This window comes from Symsagittifera roscoffensis, chromosome 4, assembly GCF_963678635.1.
Source record: "Symsagittifera roscoffensis chromosome 4, txSymRosc1.1, whole genome shotgun sequence".
NCBI lineage: Eukaryota > Metazoa > Xenacoelomorpha > Acoela > Convolutidae > Symsagittifera > Symsagittifera roscoffensis.
In genome coordinates this window covers 2609347-2635053 of record NC_087065.1, presented here as the reverse complement: position 1 = coordinate 2635053, position 25707 = coordinate 2609347, and the positions used below count along the sequence as shown (strand labels likewise).

Below are 25707 nucleotides of genomic sequence, written 5' to 3'. Positions count from 1 at the left end.
GTTTAAATCAACTTTTGTCTCAACTTCTACGAATTTTATGACAGAATTGTTTTTGCAGTCTTGTGTGAATAAATAACCCAGCAGAACAGGGATTTTAAATACCAGCGTGAAATCATTTCACTTCATCCTGATTGACAACTAACATTTTTTCACTTGAGCACTTTTTGAGAACAAAAAGATCAAACTATGTGACATCTTCGAAGATAAAAAATGTATGCATGAAACCTCAAACCAAGCTGACTCTTTTGATCTACTTCGTACCAAATTTTTAATCTCGATTTTCATTTTCAATTTGACCCTGAATTTTGTTTGACTGACGCTGACTGATTGGCTTCAGAAGACGATCTGCTGTGCTATCTTTACTTTTATCTTATTAAATGCTGACATCACACGATAATGAGCTACAAAATAACTATTAATCTTATTGTATTATTTGCTGAAATATTTACCAAGGTTGCAGTCATTTGACTTGAACAAGATTGAACATTTACTGCTCGAGGTCCAATTCGGTGGGTTCATTTGATAGACAATTCTTTTCAAACCAGAAGTATTCCTTTACTGTGCTAAAAAGTTCACTCCGGCTCTGCTTCGACTCGATGTGTAAAAGTTTAATATCTTTTTCGATGCTATTTTATGTTAATTGTTCGTCGTCTTCCGTCTTTTTTTCTGACTGGCTTCAGATTTAATTAGAATTCAGTCTTCGAAGCGCCTTCTAATCCAAATGAAGTTCCCTGTCAAGCGCTACTATTTCTTTTCGTCGATATTAAAAATGTGCAATTCCTTTCATGGCGGAAAAAAAAGCTTATAATTGAAAATTCATTCGCAATAAATTTTCAATCAATTTTTATGGCGGCTAAATAGATATGAAAACCAAATTCAGTCTGTAGATTAAAACCAAATTCAGTCAAAAATTCATTGAAAAACTTTGGAACTGAGTTCTAATTCTAATTTTGAACATTCGTTTAGTTGAGTTTCTTTTTTGAAACTGAATTAAGTTCATTTATTCAGCTTCAAAGTAGAAACTGAATTTCAAAGAGTTCTTTTTACACTAGAAAAGCTTGTGTGATAGTATGAACTCTCTTTTTTCCAACCTAAGTCGCAAATATTAAGGTTCATTTTGAATGTGTTCATTTTGATCAGTAACCAGCTATTAAGTACAGCCAATGATAAGGATATTAACGCAGACTATTATATTATAAATAGCACTTTAGTTTCAAGGTATCATGTATCTGTAGCGTAGAGGTAGGGAAGGAGACGCACAACAAAACAAAAGGGTTCGAACCTGGGGTGGGATGTTTTAATGAACGTTTTTGTACAAGAGTTAAAATGCGTCCGCTCTATAAATTGAGGCATCTTAGTTGGTAAGTTTCTTTTTTTTTCACATTGACTGGTACTGCTAATGTGTCATAATTGGCTTGCATCACTAAGCAATTACGTAGACTCATAATTGGCTTGCGTCACTTAAGAAATTTCGTAGACTCAAAGTTTTACTCATTCAGTTTTTCCCGGTAGTGTTATCGGTCTTGTTTTTGCTTGTGTATGCGAAGTGCAACTTTGCCTCTGTGTTACAAACAAAAAACGCGCTAGCTAATTTGGAATTTTCGAATGATGTGATTAATTAACTGTAGTTTAATTTCACAAAAATATATTCAATTCTATGAATTATTCAGTTCAAAGAATACGGAGCACGATTGAATGCTTATCAATTAATTACTAGCCTAATAAGTAGATTTTTTACTTAGCTCTGTTTATCTGCAACTTTACTGCTCATGTGCCTAATGCGTAGTTTATAGATTGTTTGGCTTCCTCTGAAATGTCAAATTTAAAAAGACTAGTTTTATCTTATCTGTTTCAGGAGTGGATACGCGTATTAAGTTCAGCATTCTACCTCAACCAGGAAAACGCGCATTCAGACAGGTAAGAACAATTTTGCAGATATGAAAACGAAGTCGCCTGTTTTTATTGTAACACTTTTCAGATAATAACTCCAACCCCCCCTCCCCCCATCCTCCAATATCTAGTATCAAGTTGCCCTAAAATAGACCTAGACCGCTAGCTGGAACTGAAGTTTATTTCATCATTGTTTTAATGCAGTAAAATTGTGTTGTGTTTTGTTTCAGTGGCACGATGCCCTGCGAGCAATGTGCAGACTCCCTTCTGGAATACCTCGGCAGCTGCGCAAGAAGGTACCGCTCATGTTTTCTTAACAATTTGGGGAAACCCATGCTTACTGGGTAAAAGTAATACCATATACTAGGTGCGGATTTAAGATTTTCTTGAGATGAGAGGTAAAATTTTTGACAACTTATCGAAATTTTTGTCGACTATTTTATTTGTTGACCAAAGTGATTTAGTGAGTTCTCTTGAAACCTTATAAAGAAATTGTCTGGGCCGCAGGCAAAGTTTTGAAGCCGACAAAAAATGAACGTTTTAGAGAAAATTTTGACGTTTTCACCAAAAACAGCGTTTTTTCGGCGCGCTATCCCTCGCAAATTTAGCGTATACTGCTGGTGCATATTACTGCTGTGTCAGGCGTATTCTGCGGTGTCAGATTCCGGTAAAAATTGAAGTACATGGCTTGAAAATTAAGGGAATATGAGTTACCTGGTATGTTCAAAACCTTGTATGATTATAAGTATATGGCTTGAAAGTTAAATGGCTTACATTTCATTAACCAATGTATATTTCCTAGCATCTGGAAATATGTTTTTATTATGATTTTCAAAGTTGTCAAAAAAGTTTCACAAAATTTGAATTTCGACCCTGTTGTTGGGTGCTGTCAGGGTACTCTCAGGCGTTGCAAATCTGGCGTCAATTATGACTGCTCGAATCGTTTTAGTTTCTGAGATGACGTTTCTAATGATTTTTCAGAAACCTTATCACAAAATGTTGAAGAAAAATTTGAAATTCCAAACGCTGCAGTGAGGTGCTCTCAAGGTACTCTCAGAGGTGGCAAATCGTGCCTCCAAATTTGATTGCTCAGGATCTTTTAGGTTCGAGATATGACGGTTTTCAAAGTTTTTCATAAACATGAATAAAAGTAAAATTACAACTTTTTAAACTGCATATAGTGGGTTGATCTCAAGATACTCTCAGAGGTTGCATCAGTTCTTGCCTCGAAGTTTGACTGTTAAATCATCTTAGTGTCCAAGCTGTTTCTTTTTTATATGGTTTTTCATATCTCAACTTTATGGTGGGGCGCTGTCAAGTTTTTCTCAGGATGTTTTTATTAGGACTCCAAAAGTAGCTGCTCAAAGCCTTTTACTCCCAGATATGACATTGTATTGATTTTTCAATAGTTTTCAAAAAGTTTACAAAAAGCTAGTCTTTAAAAATTGGATTTGTCGACTTTTTGGTGGGGCGATGTCCGGTGACTACCAGCAGTTGCAGATGCGGCCTCCACCATAAAATTATTGCTCAAGTTTTTTAAGTTTTCGAAATTGACGTTTTTCAGTGATATTTCAAAAAGTTTAATTCAACTAAGAAATAAACTAAAAAAAACAGACAATGTTTACACTTGCGATCAGCTTTAATGTGTTATTAAGAACCTTTCTTTTTTCTAATCTAACTCGCAAATAAAATTGTTCATTAAAAGTGCTCACTTATTTGGAAGTTTCACGGTAGGATTGGAAATTGAATAGCATCTGATCTGTGCTCTAAGTGTGGCTAGTCTTTGTTGCCTATTAAGCTTCCGTAGCTGATTGGTTAGTGTGTGAGACTCTTAATCTCTTAGTTTCCAAATAAGGTCGCAGGTTCGAATCTTAGACGTAGCCAATTTTTTTTTCTAATTGGAGGCTTTTTTCTAGTTTTACTTATTGCGCTTTATAGAGCTGCTTTTTGTCGTGTTCTCGCAAGTTTTTGTGAAACGAAGCTTCTCCTTTTGGTTTCAAATTTATTTCGTTGGATTAAACAAATTATGTCAGCAAATGATATACGTGCGGGCTTTTGAAAATCAAGTCAAACAAGAGTCTCGTTGACATATTCGTGATTTATCAAATCAAATAGTTTCAAAAGTGTTTTGTATATGTACAGTGAAGTTGTATGCTGTCGGTCATTTAAGGGGTTTGTTTTTGAATTGAAAATACGAAGGTCTCAAAGCCAGTAGTTCTGAAAGCCAGTAGTTGTGAACCATTTTAGTTTAGAAAGAATCTTAAAGTTGAAGTTATTTGTATTGTTTAGTTCTGGAAAAAAAAAAGCGTTGTTGGATGCGCCCGTCTATTTTACGCTTGCATTCCTTTCGTTTTTTTTGTATAATTTTTACATAAGTAGTTTTTCACGTTTATTAAACTGTTTGAAGAATCGGAGGTGCGTTACACGCTAGTTTTATGTAAAGAGCTTGAAATGAATTAAATGAATTCAACTTGAAGCTCAATTTATGATGAGTTGTCTGGTTTGTTCAGGTGTGGCTGTGTCTGGCAGACAACTACTTGCGCCATCTGCGCATCGACTGGGACAAGACAGTGCGCTACACTTTCAACGACAGATCAAACCCAGACGACGAAAAACTCGGCATCCAAATCGTCAAAGTAAGAACAAGTCTTGACCGCCGTCGCGTTAGGGGATCCTTGTTTAACAATCCACCATCCATGTTACAAGCGGGACCATGAGTTACAAGGATTCATATGAGTATATGCTGAATCATTGTTTTAGTCCATTTAACGGTTGCATTTGTTTTACTTAGTGCCATGCAGTGGGGGAGTGGGAGGGGATTATTGCTAACACGATTACGTTGAAGTATAATTATGTTGAAAAAATTGCAAATTTTTTTAACCTTCAATTTTTGGCTAGTAAATGATTTGACATTATTTTGGCTAATGTTAAGTGTTTTCTGTAGGATCTGCATAGAACTGGTTACAGTGGCTTCAGCAGTGGCGAAGGAGCGGAAGCAGGCAGAGCATTGCTCAAACGAGTGCTGCTGGCCTACGCCCGCTGGAACAAACAAGTAGGCTACTGTCAGGGCTTCAATGTCCTAGCCGCCACTCTGCTGCAGGTATGCGAGGGCAACGAAGGCGACGCTCTGAAGCTGATGATCTACTTGATAGACCGAGTGTTGCCACAGAACTATTTCTCACACAACCTGCGTGCACTATCAGTCGATATGGCAGTCTTCCGTGAACTACTGCGTGAACAGCAGCCGGTCTGTTTCAATTTTATTAACTTATCTTTTCAGAGACTTCTTTTCTTTTCTTTTGTTAATTCTTTTCTTGTTTTTTTTCTTCTAATACATAGAATAGGAATATGAAGTTGAGTCGTATATAAAAAATAGAGGCAAATGTGGAAAAGTAAACAATTAATGAAATGTTAAATTTAATCATAGCTAAGCAGCAATGGCGATAAGCAGCAAGTAGCACAGAATGTTTCGACCATATTCATTTAAAAAAGTTTTTCTTTTTTTTCACATTCAAGTCGTTATGTGTACGCGGTGGTATAAGAAAACTAAACTAACTGTAAAAAGTTAGTGAATTAGGCAAAATCGACATCATTGTTCCAAAAAAAAGATTAGCAAACAAACAATGAAAAACAAATTTCAAAGTATTTTAGGTCAATTTTTTGCCTATGTAGCGCTTAGTTTTAGCCCAAGAAGCGCTAAATAGTTTTCGATCAAGTAAATTAAATTTTTCTTCGCTTAAAAGTTTCAGATAACTGACTTTACCCGATCACTGTTCTCTCTCGAAATTGGACTGAAACCGGTTTGGAAATTTTATGAAAACTTTTTAAGATTGTTCGAATCACGGCTGAAAGGGCGTTAATATGATATATCACTAGACTTATTCCGATGATTATTTGTGGTACCTGCTTTTGCGTGGAAAATAAAAAAAGAAAACTAAAACACCCGAATCTGAAATTCCTCCCCATTTTCAATGATCGGAACAATAACAATTTAGGTGTTGTCGGCGCATTTCGACAAGCTCCAGTCTCTGGCCAACAGTGTCCCCTTCTCACCCAACCAGACATGGCAGAGTCCCTCGGCAGCCACTTATGAACCCCCTTTGACTAATGTGTTCACGATGCAGTGGTTCCTGACTCTGTTCGCCACCTGTCTGCCCAAGGCCACTGTGCTGAGAGTATGGGATGCGATTTTCCTCGAGGGTTCCGAGATGCTTCTCAGAGTGGCTTTAACACTGTGGGACAAAATATCTTAGTAAGTCAATTGTTTTTCTCCCTTTTGAGCATGGCCTTTATTTATCGTATGACTCGAAGAAGAGTTAATTTCTCCAAATTACTATCATAATTACAGTTTAATCAATCACCAATGATTAAACTGCACACCAATTGTAAGAGGCTGGCTATCCCTCGGCAAATGAGATTTAATTGAGATTATGTGCAAAACAATTGACGATGACAATTTTTATAGCGTTTTTCCAATCAAAAAACACAAATCCAAACCGTGTCAGGTCGTTTTGATGGAAAACGTTCAATCAGACCGTCGGAGGGATTTTAATTATTTCGTTGTCATCCAGTCCAGATCATTTTCTCAATAATAATTGGATCAGAGTTTGGCGTAGTTCGTGTCTTTATTGTTTAAATCAACTTTTGTCTCAACTTCTACGAATTTTATGACAGAATTGTTTTTGCAGTCTTGTGTGAATAAATAACCCAGCAGAACAGGGATTTTAAATACCAGCGTGAAATCATTTCACTTCATCCTGATTGACAACTAACATTTTTTCACTTGAGCACTTTTTGAGAACAAAAAGATCAAACTATGTGACATCTTCGAAGATAAAAAATGTATGCATGAAACCTCAAACCAAGCTGACTCTTTTGATCTACTTCGTACCAAATTTTTAATCTCGATTTTCATTTTCAATTTGACCCTGAATTTTGTTTGACTGACGCTGACTGATTGGCTTCAGAAGACGATCTGCTGTGCTATCTTTACTTTTATCTTATTAAATGCTGACATCACACGATAATGAGCTACAAAATAACTATTAATCTTATTGTATTATTTGCTGAAATATTTACCAAGGTTGCAGTCATTTGACTTGAACAAGATTGAACATTTACTGCTCGAGGTCCAATTCGGTGGGTTCATTTGATAGACAATTCTTTTCAAACCAGAAGTATTCCTTTACTGTGCTAAAAAGTTCACTCCGGTTCAAATAAAGGTCTGTTGAGCTGGTCCTCTGCAAGCATCAAGTTCAGAGTATGTAACATAGGGGTGGATCTAGGTTTTTCTCGAGGGTGGGGGCGGTTTTTAAGGTGTCGACTTTTTTTTAGGTCGACCAAATGATTTCCTATCGCTCCCAAATCACTGAAAAGACCGTTATGGCCAAATTTTTTGCCACCAGACAAATTGTTGAAAAAAGCCCGATAAGGCGTTTTCAGGCATTTTTTGGAAATTTTTGATTGAAAATAGTGATTTTTCGGCGCGCGCTCCCACCTCAAATTTAGTATTATTGGCGCTAAAGGCGCCTTTAGATAAATTTTAGGGTCAGCCAGCCAAAAATGTAAGTCTCAGAATATTAACAAAGGGGTAACTTTTTGGATAGTCAGGGGGTCGAAACCCTGAGGGTTAGGCTTCCGCCCCCTAAGTTCGCTGCTGATGTAACCTATAATTATGATAGCGGAGAGGTAATGAACGCTTTTCTCGTAGCTTCTTTTCGAATTAATTTAGTACAAAATGTAGGGTTGAAAAATACTGGGCGACGTTTGCAACCTTGTAGTTAGGTTCTGACAGGGCACTCTCAGAGGTTACAATTATTGCCTCCAATTATGGCTGATTAAAACCTTTTAGCCTCCGAGACGACGTTTTTAATGATTTTCTGAAAAATTTGGATTCAAAAAACTTATCAGAGTTTGAAATAGGGAACCGTATAGTGGTGCTGTCAGGGTTCTTCCGGGGGTTTTTAAATTGGACTCGAAATTTAAGTAACTAAAGGCTTAAACTTTCATAATTTTTCAAATACTCTTAAATTTAGTTTTTCCCAACAAAAAATCTTAGATTGCAAAAGTTTTAATTAAACTTCAGATTCCAAACATTATCGTGGATTGCTGTGAGGTAATTCTCAGAGGTTGAAAATCGTACTTTCAAATATACCTGCTGAAAACCGTTAAATTTCCGAGATATGACGTTTTTTTTTAAATTTTTTATTTTAAGAATTGAAATTTTCACAAAACTTAGGTATAAAAAACTGAACAAGCGTTGAAATTCCCAGCCCCATAGTAGATGGCTGTCAGCTGGTTTGTATGATCTTTTTTATGAGCAAGGCCAAATGCTATAAGTAATTTTGCCCATCGATTCATCATAATATAGAATAGTGTACGTTTTTTTAAAATCTTTGCTTGAATAGCCTGATTTCACAATTTTTATTTTGAGGAAAGATTTAGGGAAACTTTTGGTTATGGGTTATTGGTGTCGTCCAATATGTTTCCACAAAAACTATTTCTTTTTAGTCTTCCTCTAAAAAATGTCAAAATTTGCTTGAAAAATTCATTACAAGTGTGTGTATTGTTTAGCAGTAAGTTTGAAGGCTTTTATGGAATATAGACGGCAAAATTTTAATTCAGTGTGAATGAACGTAGCGAAGACTCTTAAATAGGTTGTGATGATTTTTATTCATCGCGGCGTGGCTTCTGGTTTATTTGGAAATTCAATTGAATTTTTTTTTGCTTGGAAGGAAGATAATTCTCCTATCACGAAAAAAAGGCATGAATGTGTGCGAAAAATGACTCTTAGTTTCGAATGTTATTTTTAATTGTTAGATTTCTTAGGGGCGTAATTAAATGACCCAATTTTCTCAAATTGGGTTAATATTAAAAAAACTTCCCATCTTAAAAGTTATGGAACTTAAAGGAGCTTTGTGTCATTTTTCCTAAAAATGGAAATTTGAAGATTCAAAGTAAGTCAATCATTATTTCGTTCTTTTTGAGTTCCTTGACTTTTTCACAACTTTCTGTTGACTGCGCTTTTCATGCTTACATTATGATGGTCGTGTGTTTAAAACCGCTTCGATTGAACTGTCCCAGTGTCATCCGCCTCCTCAATTTTCAATATCAATTTGGGACGATAATTAACACGCGATTTGAATCTCGTATCGATCGTCGAAGTAGTAAATGAGATTGCGTGCATCATCAGCGAGAGCATCGGCGCTCATAATATTTAAATTAAGGCCAGTAATTCATTTCATCTCAGACAACATTTGACAGAAGTGGTCTCATTTAGAACTCAAAATAAGGTGCGAATCATTAAGTTCGTCAAGCGAAGCGGGTTTTTAAAGAAACGAATATACCTGAGAATGACGCATTTCAGCGTGGTGAAACTGCCCGCCCACATTAGATACGTTGTTCTTTTTTCCGCGCCTCTGATTTCAGACTCGGTCATATTTAAATTATTGGCAAGAAACAAATCACAACAATTTTTTTGTTGGTTGGAAACGAGAACACTTTCAGTTGTACTACTTTTGATTCTAAGGAATTTGTTTGAATGTTGATTTGCTTTTTGATTTCCTCAGAAGCTTGCATTTTAATTCATTTATAAATACAGCGTAAAACTTGCTCTGCAATCAAAATAGTGAATTTACTTAATTTATCTCAATTTTTGGAGAGATTTTCCCAACTGAGTAAAATGAGTATTGATGATTTTTCTTTGTTCTTGACTTTTCATGATTCTTACTTTTGATTCTTCCCAAAATTAGATTTCTTTTACCGAGAAAGTGTCAGTCATGGTATTGTGCGGAAATAAGTTTTTCGGTCTGCAATTTGTTTCCATGAAAATAACTTTGACATGTAACTCCTAATTTTGGTTTCTGTTTCCATCGTATTTTCAAGAATCTATTAGCTATGTTTTTAAAACTACATTTGTCCATTTTTTGTGTTAATGGCTTGTTTTTGTTTCCATCATTTTTTGTGAATGGGTTGTTTTTGTTTCCATCACTTTTTTTTCTAGCCAATTTTGACAACCTATAGGAAAAAAGTTTGGAAATCAAATGTGGTTTCATATTGAAGGCATTGTGGTCGTATTTTGGATTCTTTAAAAAGTTAATGTCGAAAAAAGCTGGTTATTTTAGACGAAGGTTGCTGATAGGCTGATCTCCACAATTTAACTCTAATTTAAGTTGATTATCTTTTTAGCTACAAATATTTCTTGTTCATGTAGTTTTTCACCTAATTCAGTCACTGTTTACTATAAAACAGCAGTAATTTAGAACGACACAAAATTAGAATTGCCTAATAATTTTAAACATGTTTTCAATTTATCAACTTAATTTTGGTCGATTTTTAAAATTGTCTTCATTTTTGATTAGCTTTCATTTACACCAGCGAAGCGTAGTGTAATACTACGAAGCAACTTTTCCCCCACCTAGTCGCAAATAAAAAGTTCTTTTTGTTGGCACTTTTGGTAGATTTCCAAGCATAGGCATTTTTACACAAGCAAATCTTGTGTGATAGTATGAACTCTCTTCTTTTTCCAACCTAAGTCGCGAATATTGTTGCGACAAAATGTGTTCATTTTGTAAGTGTTCATTTTGATCAGTAACCAGCTATTAAGTACAACCAATACTAAGGATATTAACACAGACTATTATATTACAAATATCACTTATGCTTCAAGGTGTCATGGATCTGTAGCGTAGAGGTAAGGAAGGAGACCGGCAACAAAATAAGAGGATTTCAACCTGGGAAAGGTCGGATGTTTTAAATGAACTTTTTCGTATACTAGTTAAAATGTGTCCGCTCTATAAATTGAGGCATGTTAGTTGGTAATTGTTTTTTTTTTTCAAATTGACTGGTACTACTAATGCGTCATAATTGGCTGGCGGCACTCAGCAGCTATGTAGACTTAATTAGCGTGCGTCACTTAAGAAATTTTGTAGACTCATTTTCTATAGACTCAATTTTGTAGACTCATAAGAAAAAGTTGTACTCATTCAGTTTTTCCCAGTAGCGTTATCGGTCATTTTTTTTGCTTGTGTATGCGAAGTGCAACTTCGCATCTGTGTAATGGCATTTATAACTTTATTACGTCTCTCTTGGTCGCTTGTGCTAGCTTACTTCCAAGCATTGGCTTCTGCCACTTAAGAAATTTTGTAGACTCATTTTCTATAGACTCAATTTCTCAGACTCATAAGAAAAAGTTCTACTGATTCAGTTTTTCCCAGTAGCGTTATCGGTCATGTTTTTGCTTGTGTATGCGAAGTGAAACTTCGCCTCTGTGTAATGGCATTTATTACGTCTCTCTTGGTGGCTTGCGCTAGCTTAATTCCAAGCAATTATGTCGCAGATGCAAAGATGTGAGACTCTTAGTGTCAGGTCGGAGATTCGAATCCGGCACATTGAAATAGTTTAATTTGGTGGATATTTAGCTGCATAGCATTGGCCATTAAAGAGCTTTCCAGCTTGGCTGTCGTGTAAATAACTGTGGTCACAACATTATGATTTGCTTGTCTAACTCTCTTTGTTAGTTTCTGCAATATTTATTGTATTTAAGGAAATTTTTTTCTATATCAATGTTTGTTTCAATTCGGCAGGTGTTACTGGAGTTTTTGTCATTTTTTTTGCCTGTAATATAGACTTGCAACGTAAAAATTTTGCATATAATAGAAGTTTGTTGCGTAATTTTTGCTCGGCGAATTTCTATCACTCGCTTATTTCTTTTCGAATTTCATAATTTATAATTTTCGTAAATAATAGTTTTCATTATTTGGCATTATGCTTTCCAATTTATTACATGCAAGTTTTGTGTAAGTACGTTCATCTGGTTATATTCCAAATTATTACATGAAAATTTGTGTCTAGTTGTATTTGATGCCATTTTCGGTGCATCGCATTGGCAATTTTGTTTAGGATATAAAGTTTAATTGTGGCTTCTGTTTGTAAATAGTTCGTTTTTTACAGAGCGTATATTGGTGAGTACACAACCAAAATGTGCAATTAAAATAAGTTTTGCAACGATTCAAAATCGAGTTGTTATTATACATACATTTCTTGAGATTTTTCTTCAAGATGCCGTTGATGAAATAAATAATTGATAAATGAAATGTCTGAATTGTCCCGATAAAACTTTCCTTCAAAAATTGATCGGTGGCGGAATACTATTGTTAGTTCTCTCATAAGCTTGATCAGCTTACTTTCTTGTCTTGTTATGATTTCAACAGACCAATTTTCGTCTATTCTTGAGCAAAATATTCGAATAGCCATGGTTTTGACAATTGAAAAATCTTCGTTCAGTTGGTAAAGCTTTCTTTTTTCGAGTTGTTTTGGTTTTGCCGAAAATTTGCATTCGGAATTGTGTCAGCTCAATTGCCGCTTTTTTGTAATTTTTTGTTTATTCAGAAACATAATACAACTGTTAAAGTTGTCATATTTTGCTACAAAAAAAATACCAGCTTTTTGTTATTTTTTGTTTTAATTTTTCTGTTACTATAACAAATTTTTTACGAACAGAGTCAAATAGTTTTTTTTTATGGGTAACGTGTTTTGACGGTAAAATTTTAATTTCTTCGTATAATTTCAAGATGAACTGATTATCCAGTTGTCACCAATTTGCTTAATATTTTTCTAGTAAATAATAACACTTAAAAGCATCAATAACACGTTTTTATAATGTTTGTGCTCAAATTGGCGTCTAGAATTTTGATCAGCTCCAAGTTCATGCTGTTAGGAAACTGAAAGGAAATGAATATTCTTCAATAATACGAGGTACAAATTCTCAGTGGAGTTACAAAATGTCAATTGAACCAGTCTTCTGACGTAAGGTTCGTTTTTAATGTATCATGTAATAATAAACCGAAAAATGGAAGTTTTCAGAAAAAAAACGTTTTTAATTTTTCTTATTTCATTAATAGTTCCCCAACTGGCTGTTGTCTGGTATAATTGCAATTAGTTTTTTAGTTTCTTTTTTTTGCTGAGTTTTTTGTTAATTTCTTTAACTTGCGAAAGTTTTATTTTTAATGGAAGATTTATGCTTTTTTACACTTGTGAAAGCAAGTGTCTTCTAATCGGGATTTAGACTGTTTTTCCAGTAAACAACTTTTCTTTAAAATCTTACTCTTTTCTTACTTGCTCTATTATTGAAGTATAAGAACTTACAGGTTCGTTTCTACTTGGCCTAGAGGCAACGCCGTCACCCTAGCACGCTACTGTCGGGGTTTGAATCCTGGCGGACCATGTTTTTTTAATTGAATTGTCGGGTTTTCGTTTCTCTGCTTAAGTTTTGTCGGCTTATTTGCCATATCATGGTTTTTGCTTGTGCTTTTTCGTTTCGACTCAACTTGTGTCTGCTCAAAGTTTGTTGGCTTAGTTGCCTTATCACAGATTTTTCTTGTTTTGTAAGCAAATTTCATTGAAGTTGCAAGTGCATGTATTGCAAGTGTTGTTCAATGTTTTTTCAGGGGGTTTTGAATTTTTTTGAAAACTTTTTTTAAGTATTTTTTTCCGGCTCCACTTGTGTCTGCTCAAAGATTGTCGGCTTTGTTTTCTTTTCGTAAGTTTTGTTCTGTTCTAATTTATAATTCAAATGTCTGGCGTTTTTGCTTTAATTGAGCGTTTACCGAGATGTACGAAAGTCTTAGGAGACTTCATTTTTTTCTTTTTTCCAAATTATGTTTGTAATGTTTGTATTGTATCGCAAGCAATGCGAAGCTCCGCTTAGCCTCTGTGTTAAAAACTTGCTTTTAAGCACTGTTAGGATCTTGTTAAATATCCTCACTCTCCTTTGGTACTTATTTAAATTATCTCCCTATATATGAATTATTCAACTTTTAAGCATATGCGAAATTTTGTCCCCTATAATAATAATCATTTCTCTTGCGATTACTATGTAAATTTTTGCATTATTTGGTCATACTGTAGTTTTGTTCACGTGATTTTTGAATTAGAAAGTGGAGTCAATCGCTTTTATCCTGATTTTGAGAAACAGCTTCAAGCAATGTGTTCATGTAGGTTATTTTTATCGATAATGAAGACTTGAAATCTGTCTTAGCTTTTAAGTAGTCTATAAATAACCGCGAAACTGAGTTTTTGGCAGTTTGTGGGTTTGTAGTTTTGCGGAATATTGAGTTTGTATGCTCATCGACCATATGATTTTTCTATTTTCTGGAACCTGTCGATTGAAGGTAGCTTTTAATAAGCCCCTTCTCCACTCGAGAATATTTTACCAAGTTATTAATAGAACTAAATTCGAACTGTCTGAACAAAACCGAAGTCACCCATAAGACCAATTGAAATAGTTGTTGTCTCTATACTTTCTGTAGTTTTGTAGTAACAATTACGCTAAGTTTTGTAGTGTGACAAGTTGCTGCGTTTGGTAGTAGTAGTTGCTACCACTTTTATGGTAGCCAAGTTTGTTGCTCCAACTTAGGGGGTTGTTAAATCTGCAAGGCCGACCCCAGTTAGTATTTAATATCTTACTGAAAGTTAGGTTAATTTGAAGTCTCTTCAATTTGAAAAGTAACATGGTAAATTCGCACTCCTGCTATAAGCATTTATAAATGTGTGTAAAAAGTAGTTATAAAAATAGCTGAAGCCGAATATATTCCCTAAAAGAACTTCCACGCTTTCCCATTCTAAGCCAACATTCTTTTTGTTCCTTAATTTAATCCCGTATTCCATTTCACGTCATAAGCTTACATGTACTGTTCCCTTCCTGACTGTTAAAAGTGAATGAACTCTATGTATTTTTTTTTACTTACCAACCGAACGAAATATAAACTGGCTGACGCAATGAAACAAGGACCTTAGATAGCTACAACTTTAATGACTCTGCTTTCTATCTAACTTTGATTGAATATATAATTAATTAATAATTATAATCATAATAAATTGTTTCCAAGTGAAGTCATTGCACAAACAGAATTATAAGTGAAGAATTCTTTTACAAAATAGCTAGGTGTATTTTGTTCATGCTTGATGTCGTTTTTCTTTCGTATAATTTACTCTCGAATCTGTGCTTGCGTCAAATGGACTTGAGGATGCTTTTTTGAGTGACTTGGTGCAACAATGAACTTGATGCTCATCATATCTCAACAGACCAAAAATTTTAGAAAAATTTGGACTTTTATTCAAGTTTGCACCAATTAGAAGTCTATCTTGGACACTTTTGACCAAAGTTTTGGCAATACAATCGAAGTTTTGTGCAAACTAATCCGAAGTGAAGCCACTAGTTAGTTTTCATTACCCTTGGGTTTGCATATGCTGTAACTGAATACCAAGAATGAAATCAGAAGAAGCAGCTTCGAAATTGGAAATGAATTCGATGGACTTGGAACATCTCTTAGCACAGCCGCGTGTCAGTATATTCGGCTATGGATCTCTAGTATGGAGACCTGCATTCCAGTTTGACTCGTGGGAGCTGGGTTTCATCAGAGGATATTCTAGAAGATTCTGGCAGATGTCAACTCATCACAGGGGAACAGAAGACAACGTAAGTTCCCTCTTTTTATATTTTTCGGTTTCATTTTTCCTGAAATATTGAAGTTCGTTGAAATTTCATTCGATGAATTTGAAAATATCTTAATTACATGCTTAAATAATTTTGAATTGCATAGCAGAAAAAGAAATGTTTGTTTTTGAGATCAAAACAAAAATAAATGTCATGAATTTTAGCGTGATTTGAAAGGCAGAACAATCTTACATTTATAGTTTGACAAGTCCTTAAGATTTTTAAGTTATCTAGTGGACTAAACTTTAATTTTCTTCAGCCTGGCCGCGTGTTAACTTCGCTAGAAGAAAAAGACAGTCAAATTTACGGAATAACTTACCACGTGAGTGGTCGCGACAAAATCCTGAAAGCTCTGGAGGCTCTCGGAATCCGAGAAGTTGTTCTCGGGGGCTACAGCTCAATGCTGATGGATTTCTATCCCGCGTCTAACGAATGGTGCAGTCGAAAACCGAGTTGCAAAGTCGTGTTGTATATTGCTCTTCCCTCCAACGAGTTATACTGTGGAGATGAAAGAGAATCGGAGTTTGATATCGCCAAGTGTGTTTCGCAATGCGAGGGGATTTGCGGACCAAATAGCGAGTATATTCTAAAACTGGCAGAATTTATGAGACGGAACTTTCCAGATGTGAGTGAACCTCATTTGTACGAAATCGAAAGACATCTGAGAGTTCTAATTAACCAAAAGACTTCAAAACATGTGCAAAAAACGCAGTCATCTCCTAAAAACATTTCCATTTGTTCTGAACAAGAAGATACGAACGGTTTGAGAACTCAAATAGAGAGTTTAAGATCTGCAAAAGTGAAGGTCGCCACCGCCTAGAAATGCTAATTGATCTTGTTAACAACGCCCCCCCCCCCCGACCAGGGTTTCTGATAAGTTTTCAATACCCCTACTTAAACTGTTAAGTCAAGTCTAAAGCCTAATTTAACAGCTAAGCATACACCACGTATTTTGCACCTTGTAATGAATGGACCTAGTTTCGTTCTTTTAAATGAAGGGGGAAATAGCTAAGAAGATCAATGCAAAGAGTACTTTTAATCATGTAGGGTAGATGACTTATACCCATTAGTTGATAGACGCCATAAAAGTGCAGGGATCCGCTTCCAAAGTGTCAGTGCTTTTTGTTCGGTGCTTATGTTGATGTATTTGAGTAGCGTACTTATTTAACTTAGCTTTTATATTTAACTGCGGTTGTCAAACTAAATTAGCTCAATAAAATTGTAATCAAACTAACTCTTTTGCTTATGCAAAGCAGCTTTCGTGTCCTTTTTGTTTGTCTTTCCTTCAAGTCCTATAAATGTGGATAGCAAATTTTATTTTAAGAATTGATTAAATGCTGCATTAAAACTAAATTATTCAATCAGGCTTGGTTAAAACTCAAGATTTTGTGTCAACACTTACGATGAGCTAATGTATTGTAATCGGCAACTTAACTGTTTCCCTGTGAACATTTTTGGGGAGGGTTCTCATGCTTGAAGGACCGAATGCTTGAAAAATTTCAACCAATCAAAATCGCTAAGCGTTTTCATTGGCTAAATGCCTTTCTCACAAAATCGAAGCCAGTATTAACAGAAAATGTATTAAATCAGTGAAAAATAATCAAAAACATTACAAATTGCGGGTTACAACCGCAATACTATTCAGATAATCATCAAGATTAATGCGGTCAAAATCATAAGAATTTTTCAGTCTTGAAAACTCGTCTGCTTATTATCTAATCGGTCAATATTAACACTAATGGCCTGGATTTATTTTCTTACTTTGAGATTTTCGCGATTTACTTTGAGATTTTGATGACTCGATTCTGATTGGCTGAAACTAAGCTAAAATTAATTTCAAGCATTCGGTCCTTCAAGCATGAGGGACGCCACCACATTTTTTTATAACGAAAGAAAGTTCTCACAGTGGAATTCTTCATAAGCGAATGGCCGATAATAAAAATTGGCCAATCAGATTTCAGTATTTCAAAATTTTCGAGAGAAAGCATGAAAGTCGCAAAGAAAGTAAACATTAACAGGGACTTAATATTAATATTGGCCGAATATAAAAACAGCAGAAATATGCAAAAGTTTCATATTGTCACTGACCGCCGGTGAATTGGAGCAAATTTATATTCCAAGCGTTTCTTTATAAAAGAAGCAAAATAGAATGCAGCTGAACGGCAATTGATTGATTTTAATAATTGACTTTCGGCAGTTTTTGTTTTCGGTCTTTCTACCATAAGTCGATCGCCCATTCGGTCCTTCGCTTCTGGGAATAGCCCCCGTTTCTCACCATTTATTTGTTACGTGCTCGTCACTTCTTTCAGTTTAATTGAGTATACGCGTCTGCTACTTGCATTGTCGCATTGCTATTTTGCATTCACTTTGACAAACTTTCCGGCTCAAAATCATTGATAAAATAAATTCGGCTGAAATAGCGTTCATATTTCATATTAATTGTAAAAAATGACGTATTTTCGTTTGTTTTCCTGGCAAAACCATAAAGCATTTGTTCACGCTCAAATTTGATGATTTTTTGCGGCTTGGCTGGTTTCCTTTTAAGTTCAATTCATTTCCCACATTAAATGAAGGCAAACTCCACTATCAAACCACAAAAATGTAAAATTCACGAAAAACATGAATGAATTTTTGTTTTAAAGTGAACTTAAATTTTTCAGTTTCCAGAATTCACAATTTCTGAAAAAAGTGCTAATCATATACAGTATTTGAAGATCAAAGAGCTTTATGTGATTTTTTAATTCGAAAGTTGAAAATTTTGAAACGTTTTTGATCGTGTTTTTTCGGTTTCCTTGTTCTTGTACACCTTTTCAACTGCTTGTTGGCTAAGTTTTCAAACTTCAAATTACGACAAATATAAGTCTATAATAATAATCTTTGTAGTCTATAAATAATCTCTGGTGGCTCCAAATTAATATATTTTTTCCAATTTATCTGTCCGATTACTGTGTTTAAAATTTATATTTTCAGTCAATTTGTGGTCTAAAAGTTTTAAAACAATTGTTCAAGTTTTGGAAGGGGGGTCTAGCAAGAAAATGGGACTAGCGGAGGGGGACCGCAAATGTCTTAAACCACCAAAAAAAGATTGGTACAAATCATACTCTATACTCAATTTTTTATAACTTCCCGGGGAAGTGCTTTGGATTATTGCACTTGCGAGAGCTATTGTACTTGTAATCGGGAACTAGTCTTTTTCCTTAAACAACTTTTCGTGGGAACTAGTCTTTTTCCCGTAAACAACTTTTCGTACCAATTTATTAGAGTTTGACCTTTTTAAGGAACCTTAACATTTTTCACGCCAATCTCACTTGGTCTAGAGAAACACAAAGTCTAGGTACCAAGGCCGGACGGAGCTTGTGTTTCACCGATGTCTTGAAAATCAGTTTTTTTTTCGGGAAATTGTAACATTGTATGTCTTCAAACTGTTTTCGGCGTTCATTCTTCAGCATGTGTTTTTTTCTTCAAAGCATCTTTTTACTTATAGTTGAAAGTCAGTTTGTAATTAGTAAGTTTATCAGCTCTGATTTTGTTTAATATTTTCTTTTCGTTTTTTCCATAAATGCAATATATCGACTTGGTACTCATTTTGCGTCGTTTGAAGGGCAAAAATAGTCTTTTATGCTTCTGTGTGTTTAAGGCGTACATTTTTTGAAGTGTTCGTCGAAAGCTATTTGTCTTTGGCTTAACTGGCGTCTACCTAAATCATTTCAGCTTGCTTGCCGCTCGGTAAATGATTTTGTTTTTGCTTATTTAAAGGTTGTGGTTTTATTTTTTGACATGTTTTTCTCAAACTGAATGTGATTCGACAACCATGTCTGAACTTTTATAGACGAAGTTTGTTTTCGAATTTTAAAAAAGTTTTCTCCGTCTCTTTTTCTGCCTGCTAGCTTACAATGCTATGTTTCAGTTGTACCACAATTGTTTCGTAGCTCCGCTTCAACTCTGTGTATTATGCTGAATTAATTTTGTTCTCGACACCTCAACGAAGTGAAAGGAAGGCTCTATGGCGCAGGGTGTTTTTCTTTCAAGTTTCTGATAACCTCAAAAGAAAGCTCACAGGGAGTCAAGCCCGTAGTATCTTATTATTATATTATAGCTCTATTGATCGGCATTCGAATTTTGACAAAAAAAAACAAAATGTTCTTTTGTCCCTAGTCAATTTTCTTTCTTTTAGCGCGGGATGTTATTAGCTGAATGTTTTTTGACTTCGCCGCTGGGCTCAATTGCTTTAAAGACGGATGCCCTTGTTTCTAATCCGTAGTTTTCATGGTCAAGGCTTGTGTTCAAAGCTTTTATGCGAAAAAATATATTTTCAGCTGCGAATTACGAATACCGAACGTTAAAATTCTCTCCATTGCTTTTATTAAGTACACTTTTAATGCTAGAGTGTTAAGTATTAAATACAATAAATTGTTTTTTACCACATTAAAAACATCGTAGAATTGAAAAAAATTGAGTTAAGTCCTGGAAGCTTTTGTGGATCATGTTTTAGTAGCCATGCTTTCATAATGGGTTCCCTTAATTCTCTGCCGTGTTGCTGTTTTAGTCGTATTCTGGCGGTGGAGAGTGCGGACGAGTTCTACTCTCTCATGGCACAAGTACAGCAGGAGATGTTCGAGTACGACCTCATTGACTGCGAACAACTCATCGAGGTAATATCAACAGCATTCCATCCCACACAGTCAAATGCAATCAATCAGAACTCCAAAAAATCATAGAGACAATTTTAAAAGTAGTTTCTGTTGTTGCTTTGTTCGGCGAATTAAATACTTTTTCTCCAATCAGCTTCGAGGTCTCAGCCTATATTTCGATGTATTTCTCGAAAACATGATTATTTCCTTTAACTTTGAGAAAAAGCATTCCAAATTACTTTATTTGTTCGGAAAATTTAATTAAAAATAATGTTAATAAATTCAGTCTAATAGGATTTACTAAGAGTTTTAGGGAACATGAAGCATTGTATTTCACTCACATTAATAACAAGAGTGTTTTTTGTCCTTTTAATTAGATCGCACAAATTTGTTTTGGATACAATACATTTTTCCGTCTTGAGTTCCATCTTGTGTCAAAATAGGTTATGACATCTATTAGTAAGATGATTGGGAAGACGATGATACAAATTGTGGCATTTTAATCCTGGTTATGAATTTTCTTGATGCGCTCCAATCGTAAAATACCGAAGGATTTAATCGTCCTATTAAATATTTCAAAACAGGGGATTTAATTTAATTTTTGCGTCCTTAGGAATGTCGTCTTCTAATCACCTGCTCACAAGTTTTTGATTGAGATTCAACACAAAACAGCTTATGAAAAATTCACATCAATTTTGTGTTCTGCTTTTGCTTGTTATCGTAGGCTTAATGCAAATTATTTAAATGAATCGGTGGAAATAAAGCTCACATAAAACTTAGTTTTCTCTTACTTTTTCCTACATTCCAACTGTAGTACGTATTTTAAAATGAACTTTAAAAATTTACTGTTTTTTCTGCTTGTATATTTTGAAAGCGCAAAAATCAATTTGTTCGGGCTTAAAAAATCCGACAAAATTTTAGAATGCAATTTTTTCGGCCTTGTTATTTTGATTTTCGCAGCTAACATTCAATACAAATTACTCTAGCTGAACTAAAAAAAACTCAAAAGTTTTTTAAAAAAATAGCCTAAAGAAGTTATTGCTGTGAGGGATAATGGGGTGTTTTTGTTTCAGACAATGTACTCGATGGGCCCCATTCCCCTTCCCAATGTGTCAGAACTACGAGAGAAATACACCTACAACATAACCCCCTTCTCCCCAATGCATTCAGCGTCTGCTGGTGTCACCAAACCAGGATCCAAGACCTCCTCCGCCTCCACATCTTCTAGTGGTGACAAACTGGGAAGAGTAGTGCAAAGCGATGATGAAGATGACACGGATGATCGCAACGCACTTCTCAAGTGCTTCCCAGCCCCATTCTTGTTGCCGGCCAATAGTGCGTCGTCGCCTGTGAAGAACGGGACGAACAGTGGCTCCAAGGAGATATTCAGTGGAGGTGAGCACATAGTTGAAACTACTGTTTGTTAGTACAGCCCAATTAAGAACCTGTGTAGCCGGTCGAATTGGTTGCAATCAACTTGAATTTCTTTCTTTTGAATTGTCAATTAACACAGTAGAGACTAGTTTTAAGGTCGTGTGTATGTTTTTTTTTCGAGAAAGTCTTAAAAGCTGTTTGCACTCAAATTTGATAGTGCGTGGTTTGAATTTTGAGTCCGTGAACGTTTTAAAGACTATTCAGTTCATTTCCTTTGTTAAAGAAAAAGCCCATTACACTATCGAACAGCAAAAGTGTAAACATTATGAAAAACGTAATCGACTTATTCACTTATTGATCCAGTTTTCTCAAATTGAGTTAATTTCATCAAGGTGTTAAAAAGAAATTTTTTCTTGGAATTTGAAGAGCTTCAAGGTCATAGATTTTATTCACTTTGAAATTAGATAATTGAAGTTTTTTTGTCAAAAAACAAGTTTTTTTTGCTTCTTGCGTTTATTGACTTTTTTCCAACTGTCTTTTGGGCTATGTTTAAGTTCAGTTCAATTTCTTTGGGTTAATTGAAGGCAATTTAAGGTCGCTTTCAATAAAAATTTTGAATAGCTCAAAAACATGATTGCCTTTTATTTTCGAAAAAGGATTGAATTTCTTAGATTTCCCCGAAGTTCATTTTTCTTTACCTTTTAAAATAACTTTCAAAACTTCTATTTAAAAAAACTTCAATTTACGATACAGGAAAAAAAAAGTAACAATATAAGAGAGAATACATTCAAATGGGCATTGTGTTATTTGTTGCCACGTTAACTCACAGATATATCTTGCATGCATGGTGAGTGCTGTACCTCTTTCTGGTTCTGGATTTTGCTACATTCCTTACACATTTAATTTTTTTCGTGCATACTCCAGTTTTTGAATCATTGAGGTTTCGACCACGATTCACAGCCAGATGACAATAATTTTTTCCTGGTATCTAATCTATTTTAAGTAACTTTTCCATTCATCGGAAATGATGTGAGCACCTTTTTTGATAGGGAGGTGTTTGATCTATAGGAAACAAAATTTGTTTCGTGCTTTAAGATATAGCTTACCAAGGTTTCGTCGGGTTCATCAAAATTACACTGCTCTTTACTTACCTGTCCGCGGCTCAATTTTATTTTTGCAAGTATAGTCGTCTATGTCTAGAGTTTTGTCAAAACCGTCACGTTTTAAAGTAGCAGCCAATAATGCTTGAATATACCGTTCTGATTGTTATTCCAATCGACAATATTTCCTGTAGAATTCTGAATTTTCCTAAGTTTAATTTAAATTGAATAGTAATTATCAATTTATTAAATGAGATCATGGTTTAGTGGAGCTCACCTCTCAAACAGCGAATTCAATCTGATTATTTTTCAATTACATTGTTTGTGTTTTTCAATTGCACGTTATTTATTCAATTGCGCGGAGCTAATCTTAAAAAGAAACTGCCTGCACTGTTGTCATTGGTATTTCAAAAGTTGAAAAAACTTGATTAAATAGTTAATATTAATCAAAGTGAATTCATTGATGAGCCCCATGCAATCATGGTCTCCTTTCGTTTTGTAATGGTGTCTGCACTTTTTTTTATTGATACGCCATCGAACTTTTTTCTCAGTCAAATGTAATTTCATTACAGATCCACATACAATGTAGCATCAGTCAGGGTGTAATGATCCTCTCTCCGCTAGAAAATAATTAGCGTCAGTTTAATCTTGTACGATGTTGTTCAGTTTTATCAGATTCATTTGGCACATTTTTGCTGTTTATTTCACACCAAAATGGGCAGAGTCTTGTAATTTGGCTTAAGAGGCACTTAGCTTAGTGGTAAGGCGTTCTTTCGTGATCGTCAAGTAATGTAATCGATCTCTTGTCATGGTAACGATAGTGGGTGAGGAAGAGCGCTCACTTGACCTCTAGTTTCAGGTTTACCACAGCCTGGCTGATTTGGGCAACAATAGTGGTGCCACGTGAAAGTTTTAAGCTCAAAAAAGGCCTTAAGTTGCAAACAAAAATCTTCGTTCAGCAAAAAAAACTCAGTTTGGAATGTGGGAAATTAGAGAAACGGACTATGATTAGACAGGTTGGATGGCCTTGCATAGATTCTCTGGGAATCGCAGAAACTATAATTATGTGGAACAAAATTGATGAATGTACTAGCTCTTCCAAAATACAAAAAGTTCTTATGCGGCCAAATTTTTCTGCGCCTTAGACTAGTTAACCGAAATGTTGCGACCTAAAGTTTTTGCTTTTTCCGGCGATCTCTGTTTTACAAAATAACTGTATTTTGGAACCTTTGGAGAATTTGTAGGTTGGACGGCCAGCTGACAAGGAATCAATATTAGTTCTGATCTATTTGCTTTGGATATGTAGAAAATTCGCATCGAAGTTCCTTGAAAATGTTGAGTCATGTCAATCATTTTCCACCATCTTGTTTAATTTATTAAATGGAAGTTTCAAGAATAAAATTCTGCCTTGATTTTTTCATCGGTGTCTATTGAAGTCTAGTGACGCAAGTTTTATGACGCGTTCTTAGTTTTTGCGCAATCAATTTTTTTATCAGAAGCTTATTCAGTTCAGACCAAGTTTCTCTACTGATAATTCGTACTCAAAAATGATGCGAGTTTTAAACGTGTTACGTTTCCATCTTAGTAATTTTGTTGCTACTTGATTCTATGCATTAGCTTGATTGTCGGAGACTCAATTTTGCATAACTATTTACACCAGTGTAAAACTGCGATGGTCTGTTTTTTTGCAGATTGAATTGTAGAATTCAAAGGAAAGCTGTCATTAGTGCACCTCTGACTTGTCAAGCCCAGACTCATTGAAGTCCAATTTATACATAGCCAAATTCAAGCTCTGCTCCAATTGCATTATAGCTATTCCAGGAGGGCGCCGATTGCATTTCGCCGCTTCTGAAAAGCCATGTCCCATAAATTAGAAGAATATAGCTGCAGACATTCAAATCCCAAAAGACCGCTGGTTGTGTGAATTACAAACGCACCATCTTTTTCAATTTTGCTCCAAATTACAAACTTGTTTTTTGTTCGCTGCCCACTGAATGTGTTCTTTTTTATGATAATGAGCGCCTCTAAGAATCCAATGCGGTGATCACCTATTCAAAAGCATCTGCTAAACACTACTCGCTACCTGAACATTACGTGGTAGCCATCGATTAGCAATAGCCCTCAAGCAAATTAGGTCTATAGTCGAATGCAATTTCCGTTATTGTTCTTAGTTACTTTCAATAATTTTCTCCTTATTCCAAATTTGTTCTGAAACGCTTCCTTAATTATTGACGGTGTACATTCGTTTTGGTTGTTAATTGCGTTTTCCCCCGGTGCATTTTTTATGTATTGTTTTTGAGGAAAAAGACTAAATATTTTTGCAATATTGACTGTCTGTGTCTTGATCTTCAGCTGCAATACACTGTTGGGAGCGCCTTTTGAGAGCTTAAATAGTTAATGAATGATTATGAACACGGCAACCCAACATGCCTTCACATTTGCATCGATTTTTCCTTTAATTTTAGTGTAACGAAACCGAGGAATTTGATTGATTTCGATCCTCTTATTTCGTATCTGTTTATAAATGCCTTTTCAAGAAGGAAAAATGTTATTCAAGCAGGCTTGGGGACTGTTTGAACCGTTTTGGCTTTTAAATATGTTTTGCAGGAGTTATTTTGCAAGTTTACTAATTACCGCAAACTCAATCCTGCTTCATATATTGTTCTTTATTAACCTGTGGTATTTGTTTGCCTTTTAACTCATATTTAGTAATATATTCGTAGTAAGTAACGGAGACACAGTTTGTGTGGTCTGTGAATCTCATTACCTAATTTTCCATCACGCGTCTCACTTTTCCTGCTGTTTTGACCCTCATTTTCCGCTCTTTTGGTGTCAATTCGATGCTAAAGCGTCTCTTTCAACGCAAAATTGTTATTTTTTCTTCAATTTTTGTCTTTTGTTGCTACTAGTATTTCTGTGAAAAGAATCGAAAGTCAACAAGCGTCCGTTTTTCAAAACGAGCTTTGACTTGAAGCGTTTTATATTTTGACAGTTCTTTTGATGAGTTGAGCACCTTCTTAGATTACTCTTTGTTACTTCAACACAGTTGATTGAAAGCAAGCAGTGTAGCGTGTCACTTTCGTGTTCGGTTCTTATCTTTATTGTCTGTGCCGTTGCATCTCGTCGTTTTTTTTTTCAAAAAAGTCTGAATTAATTTTAAGTTATTGTTCACATGAGTTTGATTTTCTGTCGTCGTCGTATTTTGTCAGACGAGACT

General features: G+C 35.1%; 2 protein-coding genes across 4 annotated transcripts in view; both read left to right on the top strand.

Annotated features, from left to right (window-relative positions):
* The window catches only part of LOC134843608 (TBC1 domain family member 30-like), a 551730-nt gene that overhangs the window by 519755 nt on the left and 6268 nt on the right, over nt 1-25707 (top strand). Inside the window, exons 8-12 of the mRNA XM_063859765.1 lie at nt 4401-4526; nt 4835-5137; nt 5886-6142; nt 19932-20037; nt 21090-21411. Coding sequence (XP_063715835.1) covers nt 4401-4526; nt 4835-5137; nt 5886-6142; nt 19932-20037; nt 21090-21411 — 1114 coding nt within the window. The remainder of the gene's footprint in view (nt 1-4400; nt 4527-4834; nt 5138-5885; nt 6143-19931; nt 20038-21089; nt 21412-25707) is intronic.
* Nucleotides 6851-16858, top strand: LOC134843612 (glutathione-specific gamma-glutamylcyclotransferase 1-like). Of its 3 annotated transcripts, none has more exons than XM_063859773.1 (3): nt 6851-7067; nt 14988-15367; nt 15645-16858. In XM_063859773.1, the coding sequence occupies exons 2-3, from the start codon at nt 15158-15160 to the stop codon at nt 16203-16205; spliced, it is 771 nt and encodes a 256-aa protein (XP_063715843.1). In that variant the 5' UTR covers nt 6851-7067; nt 14988-15157; the 3' UTR covers nt 16206-16858. The 3 variants fall into 3 exon arrangements, with proteins under 3 accessions (XP_063715843.1, XP_063715841.1, XP_063715842.1); XM_063859771.1 differs by having other exon boundaries at nt 6851-7112; XM_063859772.1 differs by lacking the exon at nt 6851-7067 and having other exon boundaries at nt 13005-15367.